The 21,264-nt window shown below is 49.2% G+C and overlaps 1 protein-coding gene across 3 annotated transcripts in view; it reads left to right on the forward strand.

The window, feature by feature from the left end:
- PAK2 (p21 (RAC1) activated kinase 2) overlaps nucleotides 1–21,264 on the forward strand; it is a 1,025,622-nt gene that overhangs the window by 387,277 nt on the left and 617,081 nt on the right. For all 3 annotated transcript variants that reach the window (XM_086943970.1, XM_086943969.1, XM_086943968.1), the window contains exon 3: nucleotides 1,218–1,318. In XM_086943970.1, the coding sequence (XP_086800096.1) occupies nucleotides 1,218–1,318 (101 nt within the window). The remainder of the gene's footprint in view (nucleotides 1–1,217; nucleotides 1,319–21,264) is intronic.

The following is a 21,264-nucleotide window of genomic DNA, read 5'->3' on the forward strand; positions in this document are numbered from 1 at the left end:
AATTCACAGACCTGCCCGCCACCTCTGAGGTATTGCTTTGGCACCTAGTCCTAATTTGAGGAATCTGCGGTTAGAAGTATCAATCAGAAGAAAGTGTAATGTACCTTCCGTAATGGTCTTTCTTGTAGACACTTTAAACGCAGATTCCTCACTGACTCTCCTGTGCTCCAGTCTGTGAAATTGATTATTTTTCACCTAAAAAGGTCCCAAGTGTAGAGATCTGAACAACTGCACACTTGCAAGACCAATCTGCTATTGGGTTCTGTGTCTAGGGGAGCAGACAGCTTAGAAAGCAACTGTCTTCAGTGCACTTGGGTGACACTTGTGTGGCTCTGCAGGTCCCTTCCGGAGTGGAATGTTGAGACTGAGCCCCATGATGCCACCTACCGGCACCCAGGGGTACTGCTTGAAAATTTCCGGACCAGTCTTATGCCTGGGGAATATTCAAAAGTTGAGGAATTTGATCTTGGAGTAGCCATCAGAAAGTCCTTTATCAAAGGTAAGTGACTTGTTCTTCAAGAATGTTACAGTGGCAGCCAAGTGACCGGTCAAATGTCAGGACAACCTAAATTGTTAAGATTGTGCATGTTTTGCTTACCACAAATTTTATTTTATATCTCATCCCAATTGCCATTCCTTGAGACCAGAGAATGCTATCAGACCATTGTGTTTGTTTGGTGTCTGGGTGTTTAATTTTAGAAATGGTTTATATAGGTTAGTTCAATTGAAAAATGTGTTTAATCTTGGAAGATCGTTGTAACAGGTTCACTTGGAAGAAGTTAGAGGCGGTTTTATGAGGGTCGGATATGGCCTCCTTAGAAGCTTTGTTAAAAAAAATAATTGGGCATGCCTTGAAGTTGTATGAGGATCCTACAAAATACATCCTTATTCTGTACGTATGCAGTTCTGAATTGTGCAAGAAACTAATTCTGTGCTGATTGTAAGAATTTTGTTCTGTTGATGTAGAATGGTTATTGGTAAACCCTAAGTTTTAAGTTTGGGTCATGAAGGTTTACCTGAATTTAAAAGAAACACATTAAATTGGGTAATTGAATGGACTCTCGAGTTATGTGGAAATCTTGATTTTTAAAAAAATCTAATTTGCTGCTAAAGGTATTTCTCCTTGACTGGTTTTGACCTCTTTGTCTCACTCCTTGAAAAACGTACTAATCATATACTGTACCTAGTCAACTGAGATTTCCTTTGTCTCATCTCAGGGAGCAGAAGAAAGGAGAAAGAACGTCCTGAAATTTCTCCACCTTCAGACTTTGAGCACACAATTCATGTTGGCTTCGATGCTGTAACTGGAGAGTTCACTGTGAGTACACTACAAAATTGTATCCATGTTTTTTCCTTGTCGACTAGTGTGATGGTTCAGTTCTCCAACAAGGGAGCTTTCATAGTTTCATAACCTTAAAATTACCTGTTTGTATGGACCTGGGAATCGCCAAAATATATCTACTGGATTTTTTCTCTTCTACCTTTTTGTATATTTAAAATGTCTGTCTAAATTAAATGCATAAGAACTGCAGTGCTCAAAAAATGGGTGCTATTTTTCAGCTTTTTTCCCCCAGTGGGTAGGTCTTACTTCGTGGTACAGCCCTCGCACAGCTGTTTTATCCAAGTAATGTTAAGCTAATCAACTTAGCAGGATCGAGGAACATCGTTCATGGCTCACATATTTAACTTCCAGAGGCTCTCCTGTTTTCTTATGTTTTTTAATCTCATGTCTTTCTTCATTTTTGTGAGGTAAGTGGATCTTTGGTTCTTCCCTGTGGTGAAATAGGCTAACTAAAGTACAACATCAGTGTGATGGCCCTATTATTGGGGAAGGATACGAGCTTTAGTTGCCTACAGAGTCTGTCTCACGACCAAGGTATCTCAGCCTGCTGACTTTGGTTGAAAATGATGTGAGAAGTTGGTCTGGTATATGATTTCCACTATTCTAGTGGGCACCTTGCACCAGTCTAAACGACCTTTATTGATTGTAGGTTGTGAAGTCAACCTTATAGAAAGCTATCCTAGTGGTAGCTGTGGAGAGCAGCCTTCAGGCTAAGACTTAGAGGCGAGTTAAGCACGTTGTTTTACCAATTATAATCTCTTGAATGACCAAATGAAAGCACACCACACAGGGTATTTATCAAATATGTATGTATTTAATCTAAACACAACCCCTCTGGTCTCTTTATGAGGTCAGAGGTAAAAGTACAATACAAGGAACTTAATTAGCATACGATAAGTTGCACAATATATGTTATGCCCTAGGGGCCTCACAAACCATATACTACAATAGTGGAATAAGAACCACATGAGTTAAAAAGCAGTCCTAGGGCCAGTAGAACCACTGGGGCTACCGAAAATCACCAAAGGTTAGGATGCAGTAGGCCCATGGGGGGAGGCGTGCAGTGTCTAAACACAGCCGCGGATCACCATTGACTTTCTATGGAGAACGAACAAGTTACAGTTTTAAAGATTAAGGGCACCTAGAGGTGAACTATGATGGATCCCTTTTAGACTTGGACACTTCGAGAGTCAATACCCACGGGAGCACCAGAGTACTTGAGTTACCTCACCCACAGAAGTCGGGTGCATAGGTGTCTTTTGATGTCTGGTTTCGTCGTCGATTCCAATGGAGAGCTGTGGAGAAATGCTGCAGGCGACCAGAGGAAAAGTGTCCGGGTGGATCCAAGGGTGGATCGGAGATTGGAAGAACCTGAAAGCAGAAGGGACAGAGTCTGGGTCACTAGTCAGTGACCAGGATGGCGAGGAGATGCTAGCTGATGTTGGATGATTTCAGGTGAAAGAGGTGAAGCTTGACTCTTCAGCCACGAGGACCAGGAGGCGTCGACGACGACCAGGAGCTGGATTCGAGCTGTCCCACAAAGGATCTCAAGTGCTGCAGTGTCTGAATCCGGATTGGACCCAACAAGCCTTGGGAACAGCAATCCACGTAAGATGACAAGATTGGCTTCAGTTCAGACCAGCAAGGTCTGAGGGACTCCTCCTTGGGAGAGGAGTTGGAGCAAGTCTGGAGCAACCAGGAAAGCTCAAGAAATGAAAAATGGCCCTTTGTGGGGGCTCGCTAGCCAACGGACTAGGAACTGTGAAGGGACCTCGAGCGAAAATGCACAAATGCGTGCCCACGGGACACTCGTGGAGTGTAGGCCTCTGAGCATCAGTGCAAATGGTGCTCTGGGCAGGGGCTTCAAATACCCTAATTCACAACTTCGGGAAGTAGGTGCAGTTGCAAAAATGCAGGATGTCCAGGAGTTCCGGACCCAAGTCTCTCGTGTCCGCTACAGGTCTCAGCTTTGCTGGGAGCGCAAGTCAGCCTCCGAGATGTCTGGAAGTCCGTGTCCTGTGTCGCAGACTCTTCGGGATCCGGCGGGAGCCTCGAAAATGCAGACCGGCAAAGATGCTTTTGTTGTATGTTTGAACAGGGTGGTCACTCCTTGACCACAAGGGAGATTTCTTTCGTCTTCTAGCCGATGTGGAATGTCGAAGGTCCAAGATATATATGTTGCAGGGTTTCGTCCAGGGTAATCTAAAATCCTAGGGACTGGGATCCTATTCTTATAGCAAGTTTAGGGGTGGACTAACTCTAGGGTCCCACCTATGGGAGGACCTGGGAAGGAGGTGGTTACACCCCTTCCCCTTTGTCCAGTTTCGCGCCAGAGCTGGGGCAGAGTGCCCAAACAACTGGTTTGAACTGGGAAATGCATGGATCACCTTGTGTGCCCCAGGCAGTGTCTGAAAAGCATTCACTGAATGCCACCCACCCTGCCCAATACACTAAAGCCTGTCTGGGGAGGTGCTAGCACCTCCCTGGACAGGAAACCTATTGTCCAGGCCTCCCCTGCTAGAGTTTCGTCCAGCAGCAGGAGGGCAGATTCGTGTCTGTGCAGCAGCATCCATTTTGTGAGGCTGGGGCTCTCTTTAACTTTAACTGGGTTTACCAGTAACTACATGTCTTCCCCCTCTAGAAGGGTGGAATGCTACCCACGCTGCCAGGAATGGCGGGGGTGGGGTGGTGGGGTAGTATTCCAAAGTGTTTGACACCTTACACAACATGTTTTGATAAAGCCAAACCAAAGTTAGCATTAACAGCGAGGATTATAATGCACTTAAGAGTATATGGTATGGCAATATCCTGATACAGCAGTAAGGTGATGGTTCCGAGAGTTGCAGAGGGGCTCAGCTCATGCTAGGGCACCCTCTCACACAAAATCGAGCCCTCTGCCTCTAGGATTGTAAAGACCTGCCATAGGAGAGACTTATAGGTTAATATGTGTGTGTGTGTGTGTATATATATATATATCTACCGATTTGGCTCTTGATTGCAGACCCCTGGCGCTCTCGTTACCGGTGCCGTACTCCTTAGCAGAGCCTTGCTTTTATTTATCCATCACACCTCCTTTGATAAGGAAATGAGTACGCACTCACAAAGTTCTTCGTTTCCCAAGATTTTTTTCACAGTGATTTCCAGCATATAAGTAAAAAAATTCCAATCTGACGCGTTTCGACTGATGTCATTTGAGATGTCATCAGTGATGTCACTGGCCATGTCATGAATGATCTAATATGTGACATCATCAGCAGTGGATTGCGGGTGCGCGAAATATAGTTAGTACAACTAGCTATATAGGAGCAATTTCAATGGTTTTGTATGAGTGAAATGTCCAGCTAACTAGAACACCCCTAAAACTTATAGTTTTTTGAGTGAATTTCAAAGGTTTTTTAAAAGCTAATTCCTAACTATATAAGGCCTGTAACCTATGGTTTTTTCAGTGAATTTGCAAGGTTTTTTAAATGCTAATTCCTAACTCTATAAGGCCTGAAACCTATGGTTTTTTCATTGAATTTCAACGGTTTTTTAAATGATAATTTTTAAATGTATGTTTTTTTTTATACTGATTTACTACATTTTTGCAGGCAGGTGTTCAGAGGTCATGCCTCCTTTTTACAACACTCTGCAGCGCAACCCCTGGCGCGTTTGCAGAGGAGGAACTAATTCCCCTTGCATACTTGGGGTCCCTGAGGGCCAACTAGCCCACCAGGAGCCTCCAGTATGCGCCAAGGGGCTGCGTTGCTTTGCCCCTGGGTCGGCGGTCCCCGGGAGAGTGTGGGGAGGATTGTGGACACCCCACACTTCTTTATCACTATGCCCCCGCGATTTGGTCCCCCCGGGGGTAATTTTTTTTAAAACAGACCATGTTTTTTTAAATAAAAAATGTGGGCCTTTTTTGTCCTTGTGGGACCACCTGGGCTGGCCTAGGGGGTCAGGGTGTATCTACCCTGCCCCCTTTTTGTGTTCTTCACTTTTTTTTTTTAACGTCATTTTTATTGCATCACCAATATAAATGTACAGACAGTATATTCAGTAGAAATGATATAACATGTACAGACTTAATTTGAGGCATTCGGTCTCAGTCCGGAGGGATCACCTCGCTCTTGATGCGGGTAGCTTCATCTCTGTCTTGGTCTCGTACTTCTTACAATGTCCGACCGCTTCACCATGCACATAACCCTGGGATGCTTTTGTGATTTACGCCCCTCCCCCTCCCCAAATTTCGGTACCCCAACATCCCTCCAAACTAGCTTCCTACCCGCCCTCCCCCCGTGGTCGCGCTGCGCTTGAGTAACCATGTAATAGTGCCCGGTGTGATGCAGGAGGAAGCAATCATTCGCTAAGGTGTGTTCTCCTGTGTAGGATTAGGGTCTGCTCCATCTAGTTCGCTCTCATCATCCCGCCCCTCATCGTCCACATCCCGGAGCGCCTGCACCATCACCTCCCATGCACGCGCCCTTTCCAGTGCTTTCTCATCATTCGACCTCCAGGCCATCTGGTATCGTAGGGTACTTTCACACGCGGCCCATCTCAGACACTCCCCATACCATCTTTTATACGTGGGCCCCACTCTGGACTTCCAATTTCGTGTGATCTCCCGCTTGGCCAAGATAAGCCCTAAATCTATAAACTTACTAGACATCTTATTTCTAGGTGTGTGTGGGAACCAATGAAGGATGCCAACTGCTTTAGTAAACTGGATATCCCTGTCCGTCGCACCGTTAAGGGCCCGCCCAACTTCCTGCCAATAGTCGCCCAATGAGGGGCAATCCCACAGCATATGACACAGATCCGCCCCCGCTGTATTACATCTGGGGCAAGCAGCGTCGGTCGCCCCAAAATACTGTTGGATTTTCCCGGGCGTGAGGTATGCCCTGTGAATAACATAAAAATGGATTAATTGGAACCTGGCATTCCTCGAGCTCTTCCGTGCCCGCCCCAGCAGTTGGCCCCAGGTCGTGTCTGGTATCTCCACCCGGAGGTCCAGCTCCCACTTGGCCTTCAAGGCTGCCAAAGGTTGCAAGGCCTCCCGCTGCATCCTCGAGTACAGGCACGTGACGGCCTTAAAGGTTCCCGCCGCCATCATGGCGTACTGGCAAGCCATCGAGGTGCCCGGTTCCTGCAGCCCTTCCCCCCAGTGGGCTCGCATGGCGCCCGTGATTGCCGCGTGCAGCAGGTAGTCACCCCTCGGTAGGTCAAATCTCTCCTGCAGGTCCCGAAACGGCAGTAACACCCCATCTTCGTAGAGGTCACCCAGCACGTGTATTCCCGCCTCCTCCCACCCAAGCAAGCGTGACCAGTCACCTCCATGTGGGAGGGCAGTGACCATTCCCAGCGGTATTTCGGGGGCATACATAAGGCGGACACCCGCCCGCTTACGGGCCCGGTCCCAGCATAGCCGGAATGTCTGCTCCTCGACCGTCAGGTCTCCCACTCGGAGTCTCTGGTGCAGCGTAATATAGGCCAGAACGTGTCGCGGGGTGCCTTCATCTCTCGCGTCCTCGGGGCCTCTATATACTCTTGCCACCTCCTGAGTAAAAGTCTGCAGCTGCGCGGCTAGGTAATATCCTTCGAAGTCCGGCACTGCCATACCACCCTCATCTTTGGGGCGCAACAGTGTGTCGAGCGCTATGCGCCTCCTACCCGTGCCCCATAGGAACGCTATGATCAGTGACCTCAGGCGTTTGAAAACAGAGCTCGGGACCCATACCGGCAGTGTCCTAAAATAATACGAAAGCCTGGGCAGGGCTATCATTTTAAGCAGGGAGATTCTACCAGCCAGGGAGAGCGGCAGAGTCGCCCAGAAGTCCATGGATCCACGCAGGGCGTTAATACAGCGAGTGATGTTGCCATCCAGCAGGTCGGACGGGGCGTGGTAAACATAGACCCCTAGATAATGTAGGCAGCGCGGCTCCCACCGGAGTTCCTGAGCAGTGAGTGGGCACGGTTCCCCCGGCCTCAGGGGAAACAAACAGGATTTGGGCCAGTTGACCCTCAGGCCCGACAACCTACCGAACTGCTCCAGTAGCCTCCGCGCCCCCTGAAGTTCAGAGCCCGCATCGGCCAAAAACATCAACAAGTCATCTGCGTATAGGGAGATGAAGTGTGGCCTCCCCCTAAAAGACAAGCCTGCGTAGTGGCGGCCCAGTCTGGCTACCGCAGCGAAGGGTTCCATTGCCAATGCAAACAGTAGCGGGGATAGGGAACAACCCTGTCTAGTGCCACGCCTAATCGGGTATTGTCTCGAGATCAGTGCGCCCACCCGGACCCTCGCCACCGCCTCAGTGTAGAGGACCTTGGTCCATTGTATATATCCGTCTCCCAACCCGAAGCGACGCATCACCTCATACAGGTATCCCCATTCGAGGCTGTCAAATGCCTTCTCAATGTCAATGGACAGGACAAATGGGGAGACGGAGTTTGGCCAGTTCGCACCCATCAGTCTCGTGAGTCTACGGATGTTATGAGTGGTGTTGCGTGTCGGTATGAAACCACACTGATCACCGTGAACCAAACCCGTCATGTGCACTAGCAATCTGTTGGCCAGAATTTTACTGAGGATCTTGTAGTCCGTCGTCAACATAGACAACGGACGATACGAGGACAGCGCCGCACCCTCTCAGCCCGGCTTCAAGAGCGGGATCATAAGGGCCTCGCACATAGAGCCCGGGAGTCGGCCCTTCTCCAGCGCCTCATTGTATACCTCGCGGAGCAAGGTGCTCTAGATATTTGCCATAAAATTCGATCGGTAGACCGTCAAGGCCCGGGGTCTTGTTTCTAGCCATCTGTTTTACAGCACAGCCTATTTCTCCGAGGGAGATGGGCCGCCCTAACTCTTCCGCCTCCGAGTCCTCCACTCGCGGCAACTGTAGCCCGTCTAAGAACTCCTCAAGCTCCTCCGTCCCTCCCGTATCACCACTCAGATAGAGCCCCTCATAGTACGCACGAAACTTGTTCAGGATCCCGGGTTGGGGACTGGCAGGGCTCCTCCCCTGGCTCCTGGATTCTCATGATCGGCCCTCCCCCCCGGATAGGATTAGCAAGCCAAGCCAACATCGCCCCCGCCTTATCACCTTCCGCATGCGCCCTCGTCACGTACGCCTTATGGTCGAAGCTACGCAGCCGCTCTAGCTCAACCGCCCCTCCCGTGCCCCGCTAAGCCCCTCCTGCAGTTCAGGGTGATTCGGGCGCCTCTTCTCGAGATCCCTCAGCCGTGTCTCAGCCTTATCTAAGTCATCCAACAGAGTCTTCCGTGCCCCTGCCGTATGTCCAATACAGTGTCCCCGCACCACCACCTTGAAAGCATCCCATTCAACCGCCCTCGCGGAGGCCGAGCCACTGTTCTCCTCAAAATACCTCTCAATACGTTCACTCAGGGCCTCCCTGAACAACAAGTCGTCCAGGGTGTCAGGTTGCAGGCGCCATGTTGGCACGCAGTTAACAGCCACCATCCATTCCAGAGACATCAACAAGGGGTTGTGGTCCGATATCGTCCTGGCCAAGTATTCCGCCCCTCCCACCGCGGGGAGCACACATTCCGAACAAAGAAACGCATCCAGCCTCACATGCAAATCATGCAGGTGTGAGTGAAAGGAGTAGTCCCTAGTGGTGGGGTGCAACGCCCTCCATGCATCCGTGAGGGCCCAGCTCTCCTGCCATTCTAACCTACGCTTGGCGATCCTATGTACTGGGGATGCGCGCAGCGGGGGATGGGACCTATCTAGTAGCACATCCTCAACTGAGTTGAAGTCCCCCCCCAAGAGGACCGGCCCTGCCAAATATCCCGCCAATTTGCCCGAGATGTTAGACAAAGCGGGCAGGTCTACATTAGGAGCATACACATTACAGAGAGAAATCATCCTGCCTCTCAGCCTTCCTTCCACCGCCACATACCTGCCCTCAGGGTCTATCGACGACTTCAAGACTTGGAAGGGGACCCCCGCCCGTATCCAAATCAGTGCCCCCCTTGCGAATGCCGAAAATGTCGTGTAGAATAACTGCCCCCTCCAGCGCCTTTGCAGAGCCGCCCCTTCCTGCTTATTTAGATGCGTGTCCTGCAGGAACGCTATATGAACCCCCCTACGCTTGAGGTACGCCTGAACCTTATGTCTGCGCGTCATGGACTGCATACCCCGCACATTCCAGGTCACACATTTCAAAGCCCCAGTACTAGCCATTCCCCTCTACACAACCGGCCCATACAGCAAAGAGCAATGTTCGCATAAGTCCCGCGACCACGGGCCCCCCTACCCACCCTCTCCAAACAGGAAGCCGAACCCCCCCAACAACTACAACCCCCTGAGCAACCCCAACTGCTCGCAACCCCCACCCCCCCAGGACAGGCCCCCCCGCAACTGGAAGTACCCCCATCCAAACCAACACTCCCGACCACCCCTCAAGGAAAGGTGGTAATAGTCGCAGTCCCCACTGCGATGACCTTAGGGGCCAGTAAGGCGCGGCTCAATGCTATAAGACCTCAGACAAATCAGCCCCGCGCGCTCCACCCCACAATCCCCACATTACAGCTCCCCAAAACCTCAATCAATATCGTTCCACTGCTGCGGGCCCAGTGACCCAGTGTCCAACCAACGAGTCCATTCCGCCAGATCAGTTCAACACGCCTCCAGTATCTCTCCCGAAGTCTGCGGCGTCACTATAGGGCCCCGGGCTCCACCAAATTCCGATTGTCCCGTCTCTGATACGTGCCCGGGTCCTCCGATTCAGTACCCTTCCCAGACTGAGTTCTGGCGGTTCTAGATAAGTCCACCACCGCCTGTAGGGCCGCCTGCCTCTCCGCCTCCGTCTGCGACATCGAAGGTTTCCCTGTTCTCTTGCGGTTCCTCCTGATCCGTTGGGACTGCCTGATCGGCTTCGCCACCTTAGCCTCTTCCTCCCTGGCCTTAGCACCGTCCGTTCCCGCTTTATAAGTGTCCCACCAGTCCCATGCGTCCGCGGAGGTCGTGAAGAATAAGGACTTCTCATCCACTACCACTCTCAGCTTGGCAGGAAACAACAGGGAGTACTTGATGCCTTCTTGGCGAAGCTCCCGCTTGAGGGACAGGAAGTTTGCCCGGAGTCGCTGCGTCTCAAATGTGTAGTCCGGGAACATGGTGACTCTGTTGTTGTCCACTTGGAAGGGCCCTGCCTCTCTCGCCCTCTGTAAAAGCCAGTCTCTGTCCCGGTAATGGAGCAACTTGAACACCACCGGGCGAGGAGGGAGGCCCAGGGCTGGCGGGCGCGCCGGAACTCTATGTGCCCGTTCCAGGGAGAAGAAGGGGGACAGGCCTTCTGGTGCCACCTCCGTCCGCAGCCAGTTATCCAAGTAGCCCACCATGTCGTCGCCCTCAATTTTCTCCGGCAGGCCCACTAGGCGTACGTTGTTGCGCCTATTCCTGTTTTCTGCATCCTCGGCCCTCCTTTCCAGCACCTTCAGGCGGTCCATCACGTCGGCCATCTGGGCTTTCATCGTTGCCTGGCCCGGGGCTAAGTCCTTAACCGTGATCTCCACGGATTTCACCCTGTCTTTAAGTTTGTCGTGGTCGGCCTTCAGGAGACCCAAGCCCGTCGCCACCCGAGCTATATCCTGCTGCAGGGCGTCCTTTGTGGTGGCGATGGCTTCCAGGATACGATCCTGCATCCGCTGTAATGCCGCTTGGTCTCTCTCCGCTCCTTCCGCCGCCTCAGTGTCGGTCGCGCCATCTCCCTTCCCCTTCGGCTTCCCCATCTGGGCCGGGATGGGCGGTGGTCCTCGAGTGTGTTCCTGGCCGCCCTCCGAGCGTCGCCGGGCACCGTCCTCCGGCTGGGTTCTCAGGCCCCGATATGTCACCAAGAAGCAGGAAGCACCGAGCAGTCGCAGTCCGGCCAGCGCCAGATGCGCCAGAGGTCCGGGGCTCTCGTCTCCGGGTCACTGTCGCACGGTTGTCGCCCCAATCAGGAGGCGGTCCTCAACCACCGCCCAAGGGCGCGCCCAAAGTCCATTCGGCTCCTGGGGAGAGGCGCGATGCGGCCACCAACACCTCTAGTGTGTCCGGGAGCAGTCCTCAGTGGGTCTCCGGGCAGATGTCTCCGATCTCATGCCCTCGCCGCCATTTTGGGGTCCGCGACTTCTCGCCTGGGTTCAGCTTTCAAAGTCGAAATACTGCTGTGGGAAGGCTCGGTGTCGTCCTTCGTGGGCCCCGGACCCTCCGCAGTACCGTCCAGTACCGGATAGTATCGGTTATCTCGGGGTTCGAACGAATTTTCAGGATATTTTCCGGGATCGGGCACGGAGCTCCGAGCTCACGCTGCCTACCTCCTCGGCATCCAAGCCACGCCCCCCCTTTTTGTGTTCTTCACGTTTGTTTTTCTGCTTTCTTGTGCCTCGGTCTATCGAGTACAAGATGGATGCCAACATTTCAGTGTTCACAGCCAATGAGCATGCAGCTTTCTCTGGAAGGCATGCTGATTGGCTACCACTGTCTGTTAACACTCCAAACCAGGAAGTGTTGGCTGCCATCTTGTACCTCGATAGAACCAAGGCACAAGAAAGCAGGGAAATAAAGGTGCAAAACACGCAAAGGGAGCAGGGTAGAAGCACCCTGACCCCCTAGGCCTGCTCAGGGGGTCCCTCAAGGACCCCCCCAGGCCCCAAAAATGTTTTTATTTAATTTTTTTAAATCGCGGGGTACGCGCACGGTACGCGCATGGTAAACGTACGGTGCGCGTACCCCGTGATTTAAACAAATAATAATCATTTTTCTGGGCCTGGGGGGTCCTTGTGGGACCCCCTGAGCAGGCCTAGGGGGTCAGGGTGCTTCTACCCTGCCCCCTTTTTGAGTTCTAGATGTTTTATTTTTCTGCTTTTCTGTGCCTCAGTCTACCGAGGCACAAGATGGCTGCCAACACTTTCTGGTTTGTTGACAGACAGTTGACAGCCAATTAGCATTCAGCTCGGGCTCGGAAAGGTACAGAGTACAGTAAGCTTACAGTAAGCTGCTATAGATATATACATTTTTTTCTCTTGATTTTCTCAGGAACTACTGGAGGGATTTACACCATTTAAACAAAAGGCCCTACTGCGTACCAGTACCAGTCCCTACCATTTTGCCAAGTTTGGTGTAATTCCGTTCAGCGGTTCGGGCTGTAGCAGTGACTAAACTAAACTAAACGTCCGATGGAAATTAACATGGGGAAAACACGTTTTGGGACCCCCCTTTTTTCTCAGCCCCCACTTGACTAATCCCCCCCCCCCCCAAACTTTCAGGGAAGGAGCGGAGCGGGCCATCTTCTTTGAGAAATTTGCGGAGATTCATCAACCAGCGCCAAAGTTATTCCCAATAGAATGTTGCGGATTTCCTATGAAAACTAGGTCCTAACTATATGTTCGAGGCATATGGGCTGCAGATGGTACATTATGAATAGATCGCCATCTGGTGTTGGGCTCGGATGATTACACTTTGTTTTTCTCTTGGAGAGTCTTTTGTATCTTGGTGACTCCTCCCTTGGTTTGTAGTGCGCATGGGCATCGGCTCCATCCTTAGATTGTTTTTTTCCGCCATCTGGTTCGGATGAGGATCGAGACGCTCCAGATCCACTTCAGAGAAAAGTGATTTATCGGCGCGTATTCCCTTTCCAATTCGACGGTATTGTTATCGAACGCGTTTCATTTCCATTCCGACGCGTTGCAAATTCAAAATCGAAGAGAAAAAACTTGGATCTACGTCGACGAACAGGAGGCCTTTCTCGACGCAGTCAAGCCCGGAGTCCATGGAAAGGACTCCATTCAAAAAATGTCCAACGTGTGGTGCTAAGTTCCCACACAAGGACCTACACGAGGTGTGCAACCTCTGTCTATCGCCTGAACACGAATCCAGGGACTGCGAAGCCTGCGCAGCATTCTCCTCCAAGCTAACGATTAGAAATCGTCGAGCTCGAAGACACGAGGTTTCCAGAATGCAGTCGGAGGCGATCCCGGAGCTGTTCGGAGACTAGCAAATTGAGGAAGAAGAGGATCAGTCGGGGTCGGAAGGGGACCAGTCGGAGGTTGAAGAACTCATCGAGCAACAAACCGTGAGTGACGACGTCCCCTTACCAAAAAAACGACCCCGTGCGGTAACGACCCCGCCTTCGGGCCCGGTCAAACCGCAGAAAAAAGTTTCCGACGCCCCGCCCTCGGGCCCGGCAACGAAACCGAAACTGAAACCAAAACACTCGGACTCCCACCATGTCGGATCCGAGAAAAGGGCGACATCGACTTCGGCACCGAGGCTACATACAAGGGAAAGCTTGGTATCGAAACATTCCATGTCGAAACATAAATATGATTCGTCGTCCAAGATTCACTCGATACCCAGGAAGTCGGAATCGAGTAGACATTCGGTGCCGAAAACACCAAACACTGACGATGGAAAACATAAGCACCTTTCGGAACCAGGAACTTCGGTACCGATTCAGGAGCAACAGACAGATCCCAAACAAAAGATCTTGTTTATCGATCCGCAAACTGGCAAAGTAGTCACGAAGAAGAGGAAGAATGAACAGACAGAAGATAAATCTCTTCCTTCAAAAAAGAGAACAATGGGGACAAATATAACTCCTCCTGCTTCTCCTCGACCTAAAGTCACACCCTCTTCTCCTATTCCTCACACTAGGCCAAATATTCTTACACCTTCCACACCAAGACCATCTACACCTCCGTCTGATGTAGACAGTGATCTAGGGGAGGGAGAACCTCAAGGGGATGACGAAACCATCCCAGATGAGGATGACCCATGGGAAAATTATGACGTAGGGTCAGATGAGGACAACGACCCAGAGTTATATCCCTCAAAGCCTTCACCACCTGATGATAACACAGGGTTTGTGCAGCTCATTAATAGGGCAGCAAAATATCATAAAGTAGATATACATACAGAACCTCAAATAGAGGATTTCCTGTTAGAGACGCTACCTAATGCACAAAGAACATCAGGTACTCTTCCTATGTTGAAGGGTCTTCTCAGTCACACAGAAGAAATATTCAAAGACCCAGTGAGGGCCAGGGTGTTAAACCCAAGAATTGATAAAAAATATAAGGCGGCCCCAAAGGATCCAATATTTATTAAAGGGCATGTACCTCTAGACTCGCTGGTGGTCTCAAACGCTCGTAAAAGAGCAAACTCATTATCTACAGGAGAGGCTCCTCCACCTGATAAAGAGTCAAAATTAATAGATGCATCAGGCAAAAGAGTAGCATCACAGGTGGCAAATAGCTGGCGTATAGCCAATACACAGGCACTACTCGCACGTTATGACAGGGCACATTATGATGAATTAGAAAAACTCATCACACATCTCCCCAAAGAACATCAGAAAAAGGCAGATCAGTTAATACAGGAAGGTAAAATAATAACTAATACTTCCATTAAGTGCGCCTTAGACGCAGCAGACACTGCAGCAAGATCTATCAACACCAGTGTCATGTTAAGGAGACATGCATGGCTTAGAATCTCAGGATTCAAACAGGAAGTACAAACGGCCCTACTGAACAAACCATTTGATCAAAAGACACTGTTTGGTTCAAGCACAGATGAGACCTTAGAAAAAATGAAAAAAGATACAGAAACGGCTAAGTCAATGGGAGCATTGCAACAGCCAACACAAAGAGGTTCCTTTCGTAGATCCACCTATAGAGGGGGCTCAAAGAATACAGGAACAAACCATCAATCCACCTCTTTCACACCAACATCACCCAGAGGTAATTCAAGAGGCAGTTACAGAGGTAACAACAACAAGGGTAGAGGCCGCGGAAATAATAACAACCGCAACGCCTCAACCCCAAAACAGTGACTTAATAGAACTCCCCCCAGACCACATAACACCGGTCGGGGGACGTCTATCACAGTTCCTACCTGTCTGGGAGAACATCACATCAGACAAGTGGGTGAGACAAATTATCCAACATGGTTATTGCCTGGAACTCATAGCTACCCCACCAAACATCCCCCCCAAACAGCGTCCAATGAGTCAAGATCATCTGACATTGTTAAGAGAAGAAGTACTAGCACTTCTACAAAAGCATGCAATAGAGAAGGTCCCAAAAAATCAACAAGGAACAGGAGTATACTCTCTATACTTCCTAATCCCCAAAAAGGACGGGTCCCTAAGACCAATATTAGACCTCAGACCTTTCAATGCTTACATAAATTCGGAACATTTCCATATGGTCACGCTCCAACAAGTATTCCCTTTACTGAAGAAAGGGGACTTTCTTTCTACACTGGATCTAAAAGACGCTTACTTTCATATCCCAATTCACAAAGCCCACAGAAAATACCTAAGGTTTGTGTTAGAAGGACAACACTATCAGTTCAAAGTCCTTCCGTTCGGTGTCACAACAGCACCGAGAGTTTTCACAAAATGCCTAGCTGTGGTGGCATCACACCTAAGAAGACAACAAATACATGTCTTCCCATACTTGGACGATTGGCTAATAAAGGCCAAATCAAAAGAAGAATGTCTTCACAACACACAGAAGACAATTCAATTGCTGCACCACCTAGGGTTCACGGTGAACTACAAAAAATCACACCTGCAACCAAACCAGATTCAGCAATACCTGGGGGCTACGATAGACACAGAAAAGGCAATAGCATACCCCAACCCAATCAGGATACAAACAATGGTAGGGTTAATACAAAGATTTCAACCACAACACTCACTACCAGCACAAGTGTTTATGCAACTATTAGGCATGATGTCCTCCTGCATACTGCTAATACCTCATGCCAGACTACAAATGCGTCCACTACAGGAGTGTCTAGCGACAGTGGAATCAGGCTCAAGGTCAGATTACAGATCTGGTGTTGGTAAACGACCGGACGTATCGCTCTCTGAAGTGGTGGAACACGGAAAACATTTCCAAGGGACGGTCGTTCCTAGAGCCAATTCCACAAGTGATAATAACAGCGGACGCATCGCTCTCAGGATGGGGAGCGCATATGGACAAATACACAGTGCAGGGGAAGTGGAGTGTGCAGCAAAAGAAACTGCACATCAACTACCTAGAACTATTAGCAGTATTTCTAGCACTAAAAGCTTTCCAAATGCAAATTACAAGCAAGGCAGTCCTGATCAGAACAGACAACATGACTGCAATGTATTATATTCAAAAACAGGGGGGGACACACTCTCTCCAACTATCCAAACTAGCACAGGACATTTGGAGATGGGCCATTCCTCAAAAGATCTATCTGTTAGCAGAACACCTACCAGGAGTTCAAAATCAGATAGCAGATATCCTAAGCAGACAGTCAGAACAAGTACACGAATGGGAGCTGCACGACCAAATACTGCAGCCATTCTTCCAAAAATGGGGGCAACCAGAGATAGATCTGTTTGCCAATCATCAGAACGCGAAATGCAAAAACTTCGCATCCAGGTACCCACACCAAAGGTCCCAGGGCAATGCACTATGGATAAATTGGTCCAACAAATTTGCTTACGCGTTCCCTCCTCTACCACTAATTCCGTTACTGGTTCGGAAGCTGCAGCAACACTCAATGACATTGATACTAGTGGCACCCACGTGGGCAAGGCAGCCGTGGTACACCACACTGCTACAACTCTCACAAGTACCACATCAAAAGCTAAGATTACTACCCATGCATCTTACACAGAACCATGGAGAAATAATGCACCCAGATCCCAAACAACTGAACCTAGCGATCTGGCTCCTGAGGTCATAGAGTTTGGATATTTAGATTTACCACCAGAATGTATGGAAATCATTAAACAAGCAAGACGTCCTACCACCAGAGCTTGCTATGCAGCAAAATGGAAAAGGTTTGCTATACACTGTAACAGTAAGCACATCAACCCTCTGGACGCATCCACTAAACAAATCATTTGCTATTTACTACACTTGCAGCAATGTAACTTAGCATATACCTCTATAAGAGTTCATCTCACGGCTATAGCGGCGTACCTACAAAACAGGCAACATCTTTCCCTGTTTAAAGTACCAGCAATTAAAGCTTTCATGGAAGGACTCAAAAGAGTCATTCCACCAAGAAGACCACCTTCCCCAGTCTGGAATCTCAACATAGTACTTACCAGACTAATGGGGCCACCCTTTGAACCTATGCATAGGTGTGAAATACAATTCCTCACATGGAAGGTGGCCTTCCTCATAGCTATCACGTCACTTAGAAGAGTAAGTGAGCTGCAGGCTTTTACAATTCAAGAACCATTTATGCAGTTACACCAAAATAAGGTGGTTCTTAGAACAAACCCAAAATTCTTACCAAAGGTAATTTCAGCATTCCACATCAATCAGTCAGTGGAATTACCGGTTTTCTTTCCAAAACCACAAACAGTAGCAGAAAGAGCCCTACATACATTAGATGTTAGAAGGGCCATATTGTACTATATAGAAAGAACACAAACTTTCAGAAAGACAAAACAGCTATTTGTTGCGTTTTCTCCAACACACAAAGGCAATCCCATCTCTAAAGCGGGCATTGCCAGATGGATTGTAAAATGCATTCAAATATGCTACTTAAAAGCAAAGAGAACATTAACTGTTCCTCCTAGAGCTCACTCTACACGTAAACTAGGAGCATCTATGGCATTTCTGGGAAACATTCCACTAGATGACATATGCAAAGCAGCTACCTGGGTTACACCGCACACCTTCACAAAACACTATTGTGTAGATGTGCACATAACACAACAAGCTAGAGTGGGACAAGCAGTATTAAAAACGTTATTTCAGACAGTTGCAACAGACACGGGCGACCACGCTAGGGAGAGAACTGCTGTATAGTCTATTCATAATGTACCATCTGCAGCCCATATGCCTCGAACGGAATATGCTACTTACCAGTATGCATCTGTTCTTGGCATAGAGGGCTGCAGAGTGGTACATGCCCTCCCAGCCTCCCCGGAAACCTGTGTCTGTTCCAACATTATCTTATTTAGATACACTTACATGGGCATTCTTATCTGTATTCTACTACACTACTCCATCTAACCCTACTATGGCAAAACAATCCAAGGATGGAGCCGATGCCCATGCACACTACAAACCAAGGGAGGAGTCACCAAGATACAAAAGACTCTCCAAGAGAAAAACAAAGTGCAATCATCCGAGCCCAACACCAGATGGCGATCTATTCATAATGTACCACTCTGCAGCCCTCTATGCCAAGAACAGATGCATACTGGTAAGTAGCATATTCCATACCTACTGGCGACCGCCAGTAGGTAATGTATATGTATATTTTATATCGAAGTAAGGGGTGATTACACCACCTTACCCAGACTGCCATGGCAGATCTGTGGTGCCAGTTTGGAGGGCTAACCAGGGGTGGCACAATACATGCTGCAGCCCCTGGTAGGCCTAAGGTACCATGTACAGGGGCTCACAAAGGTGACCCTGTAACCAATCTGGTATGTACCTAAAGTATATGGAGTCCATTTTATAGAGCAAGCAGATAGACTGGGGCCCAGCAAAACACCAGACAAAAAGTGGGCGAAACCATATAGTCAGATTCCACCTTCCTATAAATGAGATCAAGATAATGTGTTTGATCTGGGGGTCTCTAGTTAGCAATGGTATTCACCTTTGTCCAAATAGGGACCCTTATTTCTAAGTCAGGATATGGGGATTACACTCCTTAATAACCCCTGCTCACCCCCTTGGTAGCTTCGCACGAGCAGACAGGCTTATCTCGGAGGCAGTGTGTTAAGCATTTGTGAATATACACAGTAATCAGTGATAACACTACAGATGGACACAACACAGGTTTTATAAAAATAAGTATTCTTTATATAGACTTAAACACAAGACCACAGACAACAAAAATCCACAATACTACACTTAAGGTTACTTAAAAGATGATTAAAGTCTCTTAGTTCAAGTTGATGGTAGATGCGACAAAGTTCTCAACAAAGTACCTGAATGCGTAACGCTTAGTATGCTAAAGGGCTCGCAGAAGGGGAGATGCGTCGGTTCCGTGACCCGGGGGAACGGTTGCCTCCTTCCTCAATGCTTGCGCAGAGTAGGGGACTCATCGTGAGCCTTACCGGTGCGGAGGTGATGCGTAGGACCTTTGCGGTGCGCAAGATGGCGCCTTGATGCGATGTGGTGATCCGGTTGCGATGCGAGAAGATGGCGCCCTTGATGCGGCGATGCGATGACGCCCTGGCAGCCTTGTGACAACTCTGTACTTTGTAGCCGCGACAGGCCCTGCGACACGCTTCTCCGGTGATGCAATGGCGACTCTCTCGGTGGCGTCACGCTTCTCCGGTGATGTGACAGCAGGCAGCTTCGATGAACACACGCTTCCAGGGAGATGCGGCGAAGGCTTGTTTCTCCTGCGTTGCGATGATTTCAGCTGCGGTGGTGACGCGCTTCTTCTCGATGCGTCGCGCTTCCAGCTCCCAGCAGCACGCAAGTGACTGGAGTCAGAATTCCCAGCAAGGAAATTCAGGAGGGAGCTGGAGGTGAAGTCTTTCGGCCCTGAGACTTCATCAGGAGGCAAGCACAGTTCAAGCCCTTGGAGAATATTCTGTAGATAAATAAAAGTCCTTAAAAGTTCCTTCTCCTTTCCCTTGGCAATGAAGCAACCACTGCATGCCAACCCAGCAAACAGCACACTGGCAGAGGGGCAGTCCAACTCCTGCAGCTTCCTTGGTTCTTCTCCTTGGCAGAAAGGTTTCTTGTTCCAGAAGTGATCTTAAGTCCGTGGGACTGGGTCCCAATATTTATACCCCAAAATCCGTTGTTTACTGAAGACAGAGAGGCTTCTGCCTAGTCCAAACCAGTTCTTGAGCACTTTGTTGACATGACACTCTTCTTCCTTTCACTTTGCAGGGCAGAGACATCAGCTGCCCCACAGGAGGTGGAGCCAGCACAGGGGAGGGAAGATACAGCTCTGGCGCACTCTGTTGACATGATTCCTCCTCTCCTTTCACAGTGCAGGGCAGAGACATCAGACAAGCCACAGGGGGTGGAGCCAATATTTTAGAGGGCAGGCCCAGCCCTATTCAGGTCCCAGGGGCACTCCTCCCTCCCACCTGGATGCTTTTCTCTCTATTCACCACTGGGCTGCCCCAGCCTTTCTCCTGGAATTCCTCAGCCCTGTCACACACAAACCCAGATAAGAATACTCAACTCAGCAGAGGCAGGCTCAAATGTTTAGGCAAGCAAATACCTACTTTCTAAAAGTGGTATTTGCAAGCACAGGATATTAAAATAAACTTTACTAAAAGATGTATTTTATTGTTCTGAGTTCAGGCATACTAAATTCGAATTTCTACCATGTTCCCTGAGTCAGTTAGGATTATAAGAATGTAATAATCTAACTGCCCATTCTGGCCTATGAGAACATGTAGCCTTCAATAGTGAAAAACGAAAGTGGCTGTAATTCACTATTAGGACATGCTACACACATCAGAGCATGTCCTACCTAATACTTGCAATGCATCCTGCCCTTGGAAAGGGAAGGTTTAGCGACTGGCAAGTGGGTGCACTTGGCCAAGTCGACATGGTAGTCACAGACTATACACAGGCCTTGCAATGGCAGGCCTGAGACACACTTTGCAAGCTGCTTCTGTGGGCGGCACAACCATCCAATGCAAGCCCACCAGCAGCATTGGATCTATAAGCCCTGGGCACACCTGTTGCACTGTACTAGGGGCTGACAGTAAATCAAATAACCCAATCTAGGAATAACCAATTAGTACATCAATTAACATAGGGAGCATTGCACTGTGGCACTGATTAGCAGTGGCACAGTGCCCAAAGCATAAATACAGCAAAAACCTATCAAAAGAGAGGAGGCAATCAGTCAAAAATGGAAGGGAGACTCACGCCAATGATGTCAGGTCTAACCAGGTCTAACAATGAGGAACAACTGAAGCTGACCTCAGCACAGCATTCTAAGACCTATAAG

This window comes from Lissotriton vulgaris, chromosome 11 (assembly GCF_964263255.1).
Source record: "Lissotriton vulgaris chromosome 11, aLisVul1.2, whole genome shotgun sequence".
NCBI lineage: Eukaryota > Metazoa > Chordata > Amphibia > Caudata > Salamandridae > Lissotriton > Lissotriton vulgaris.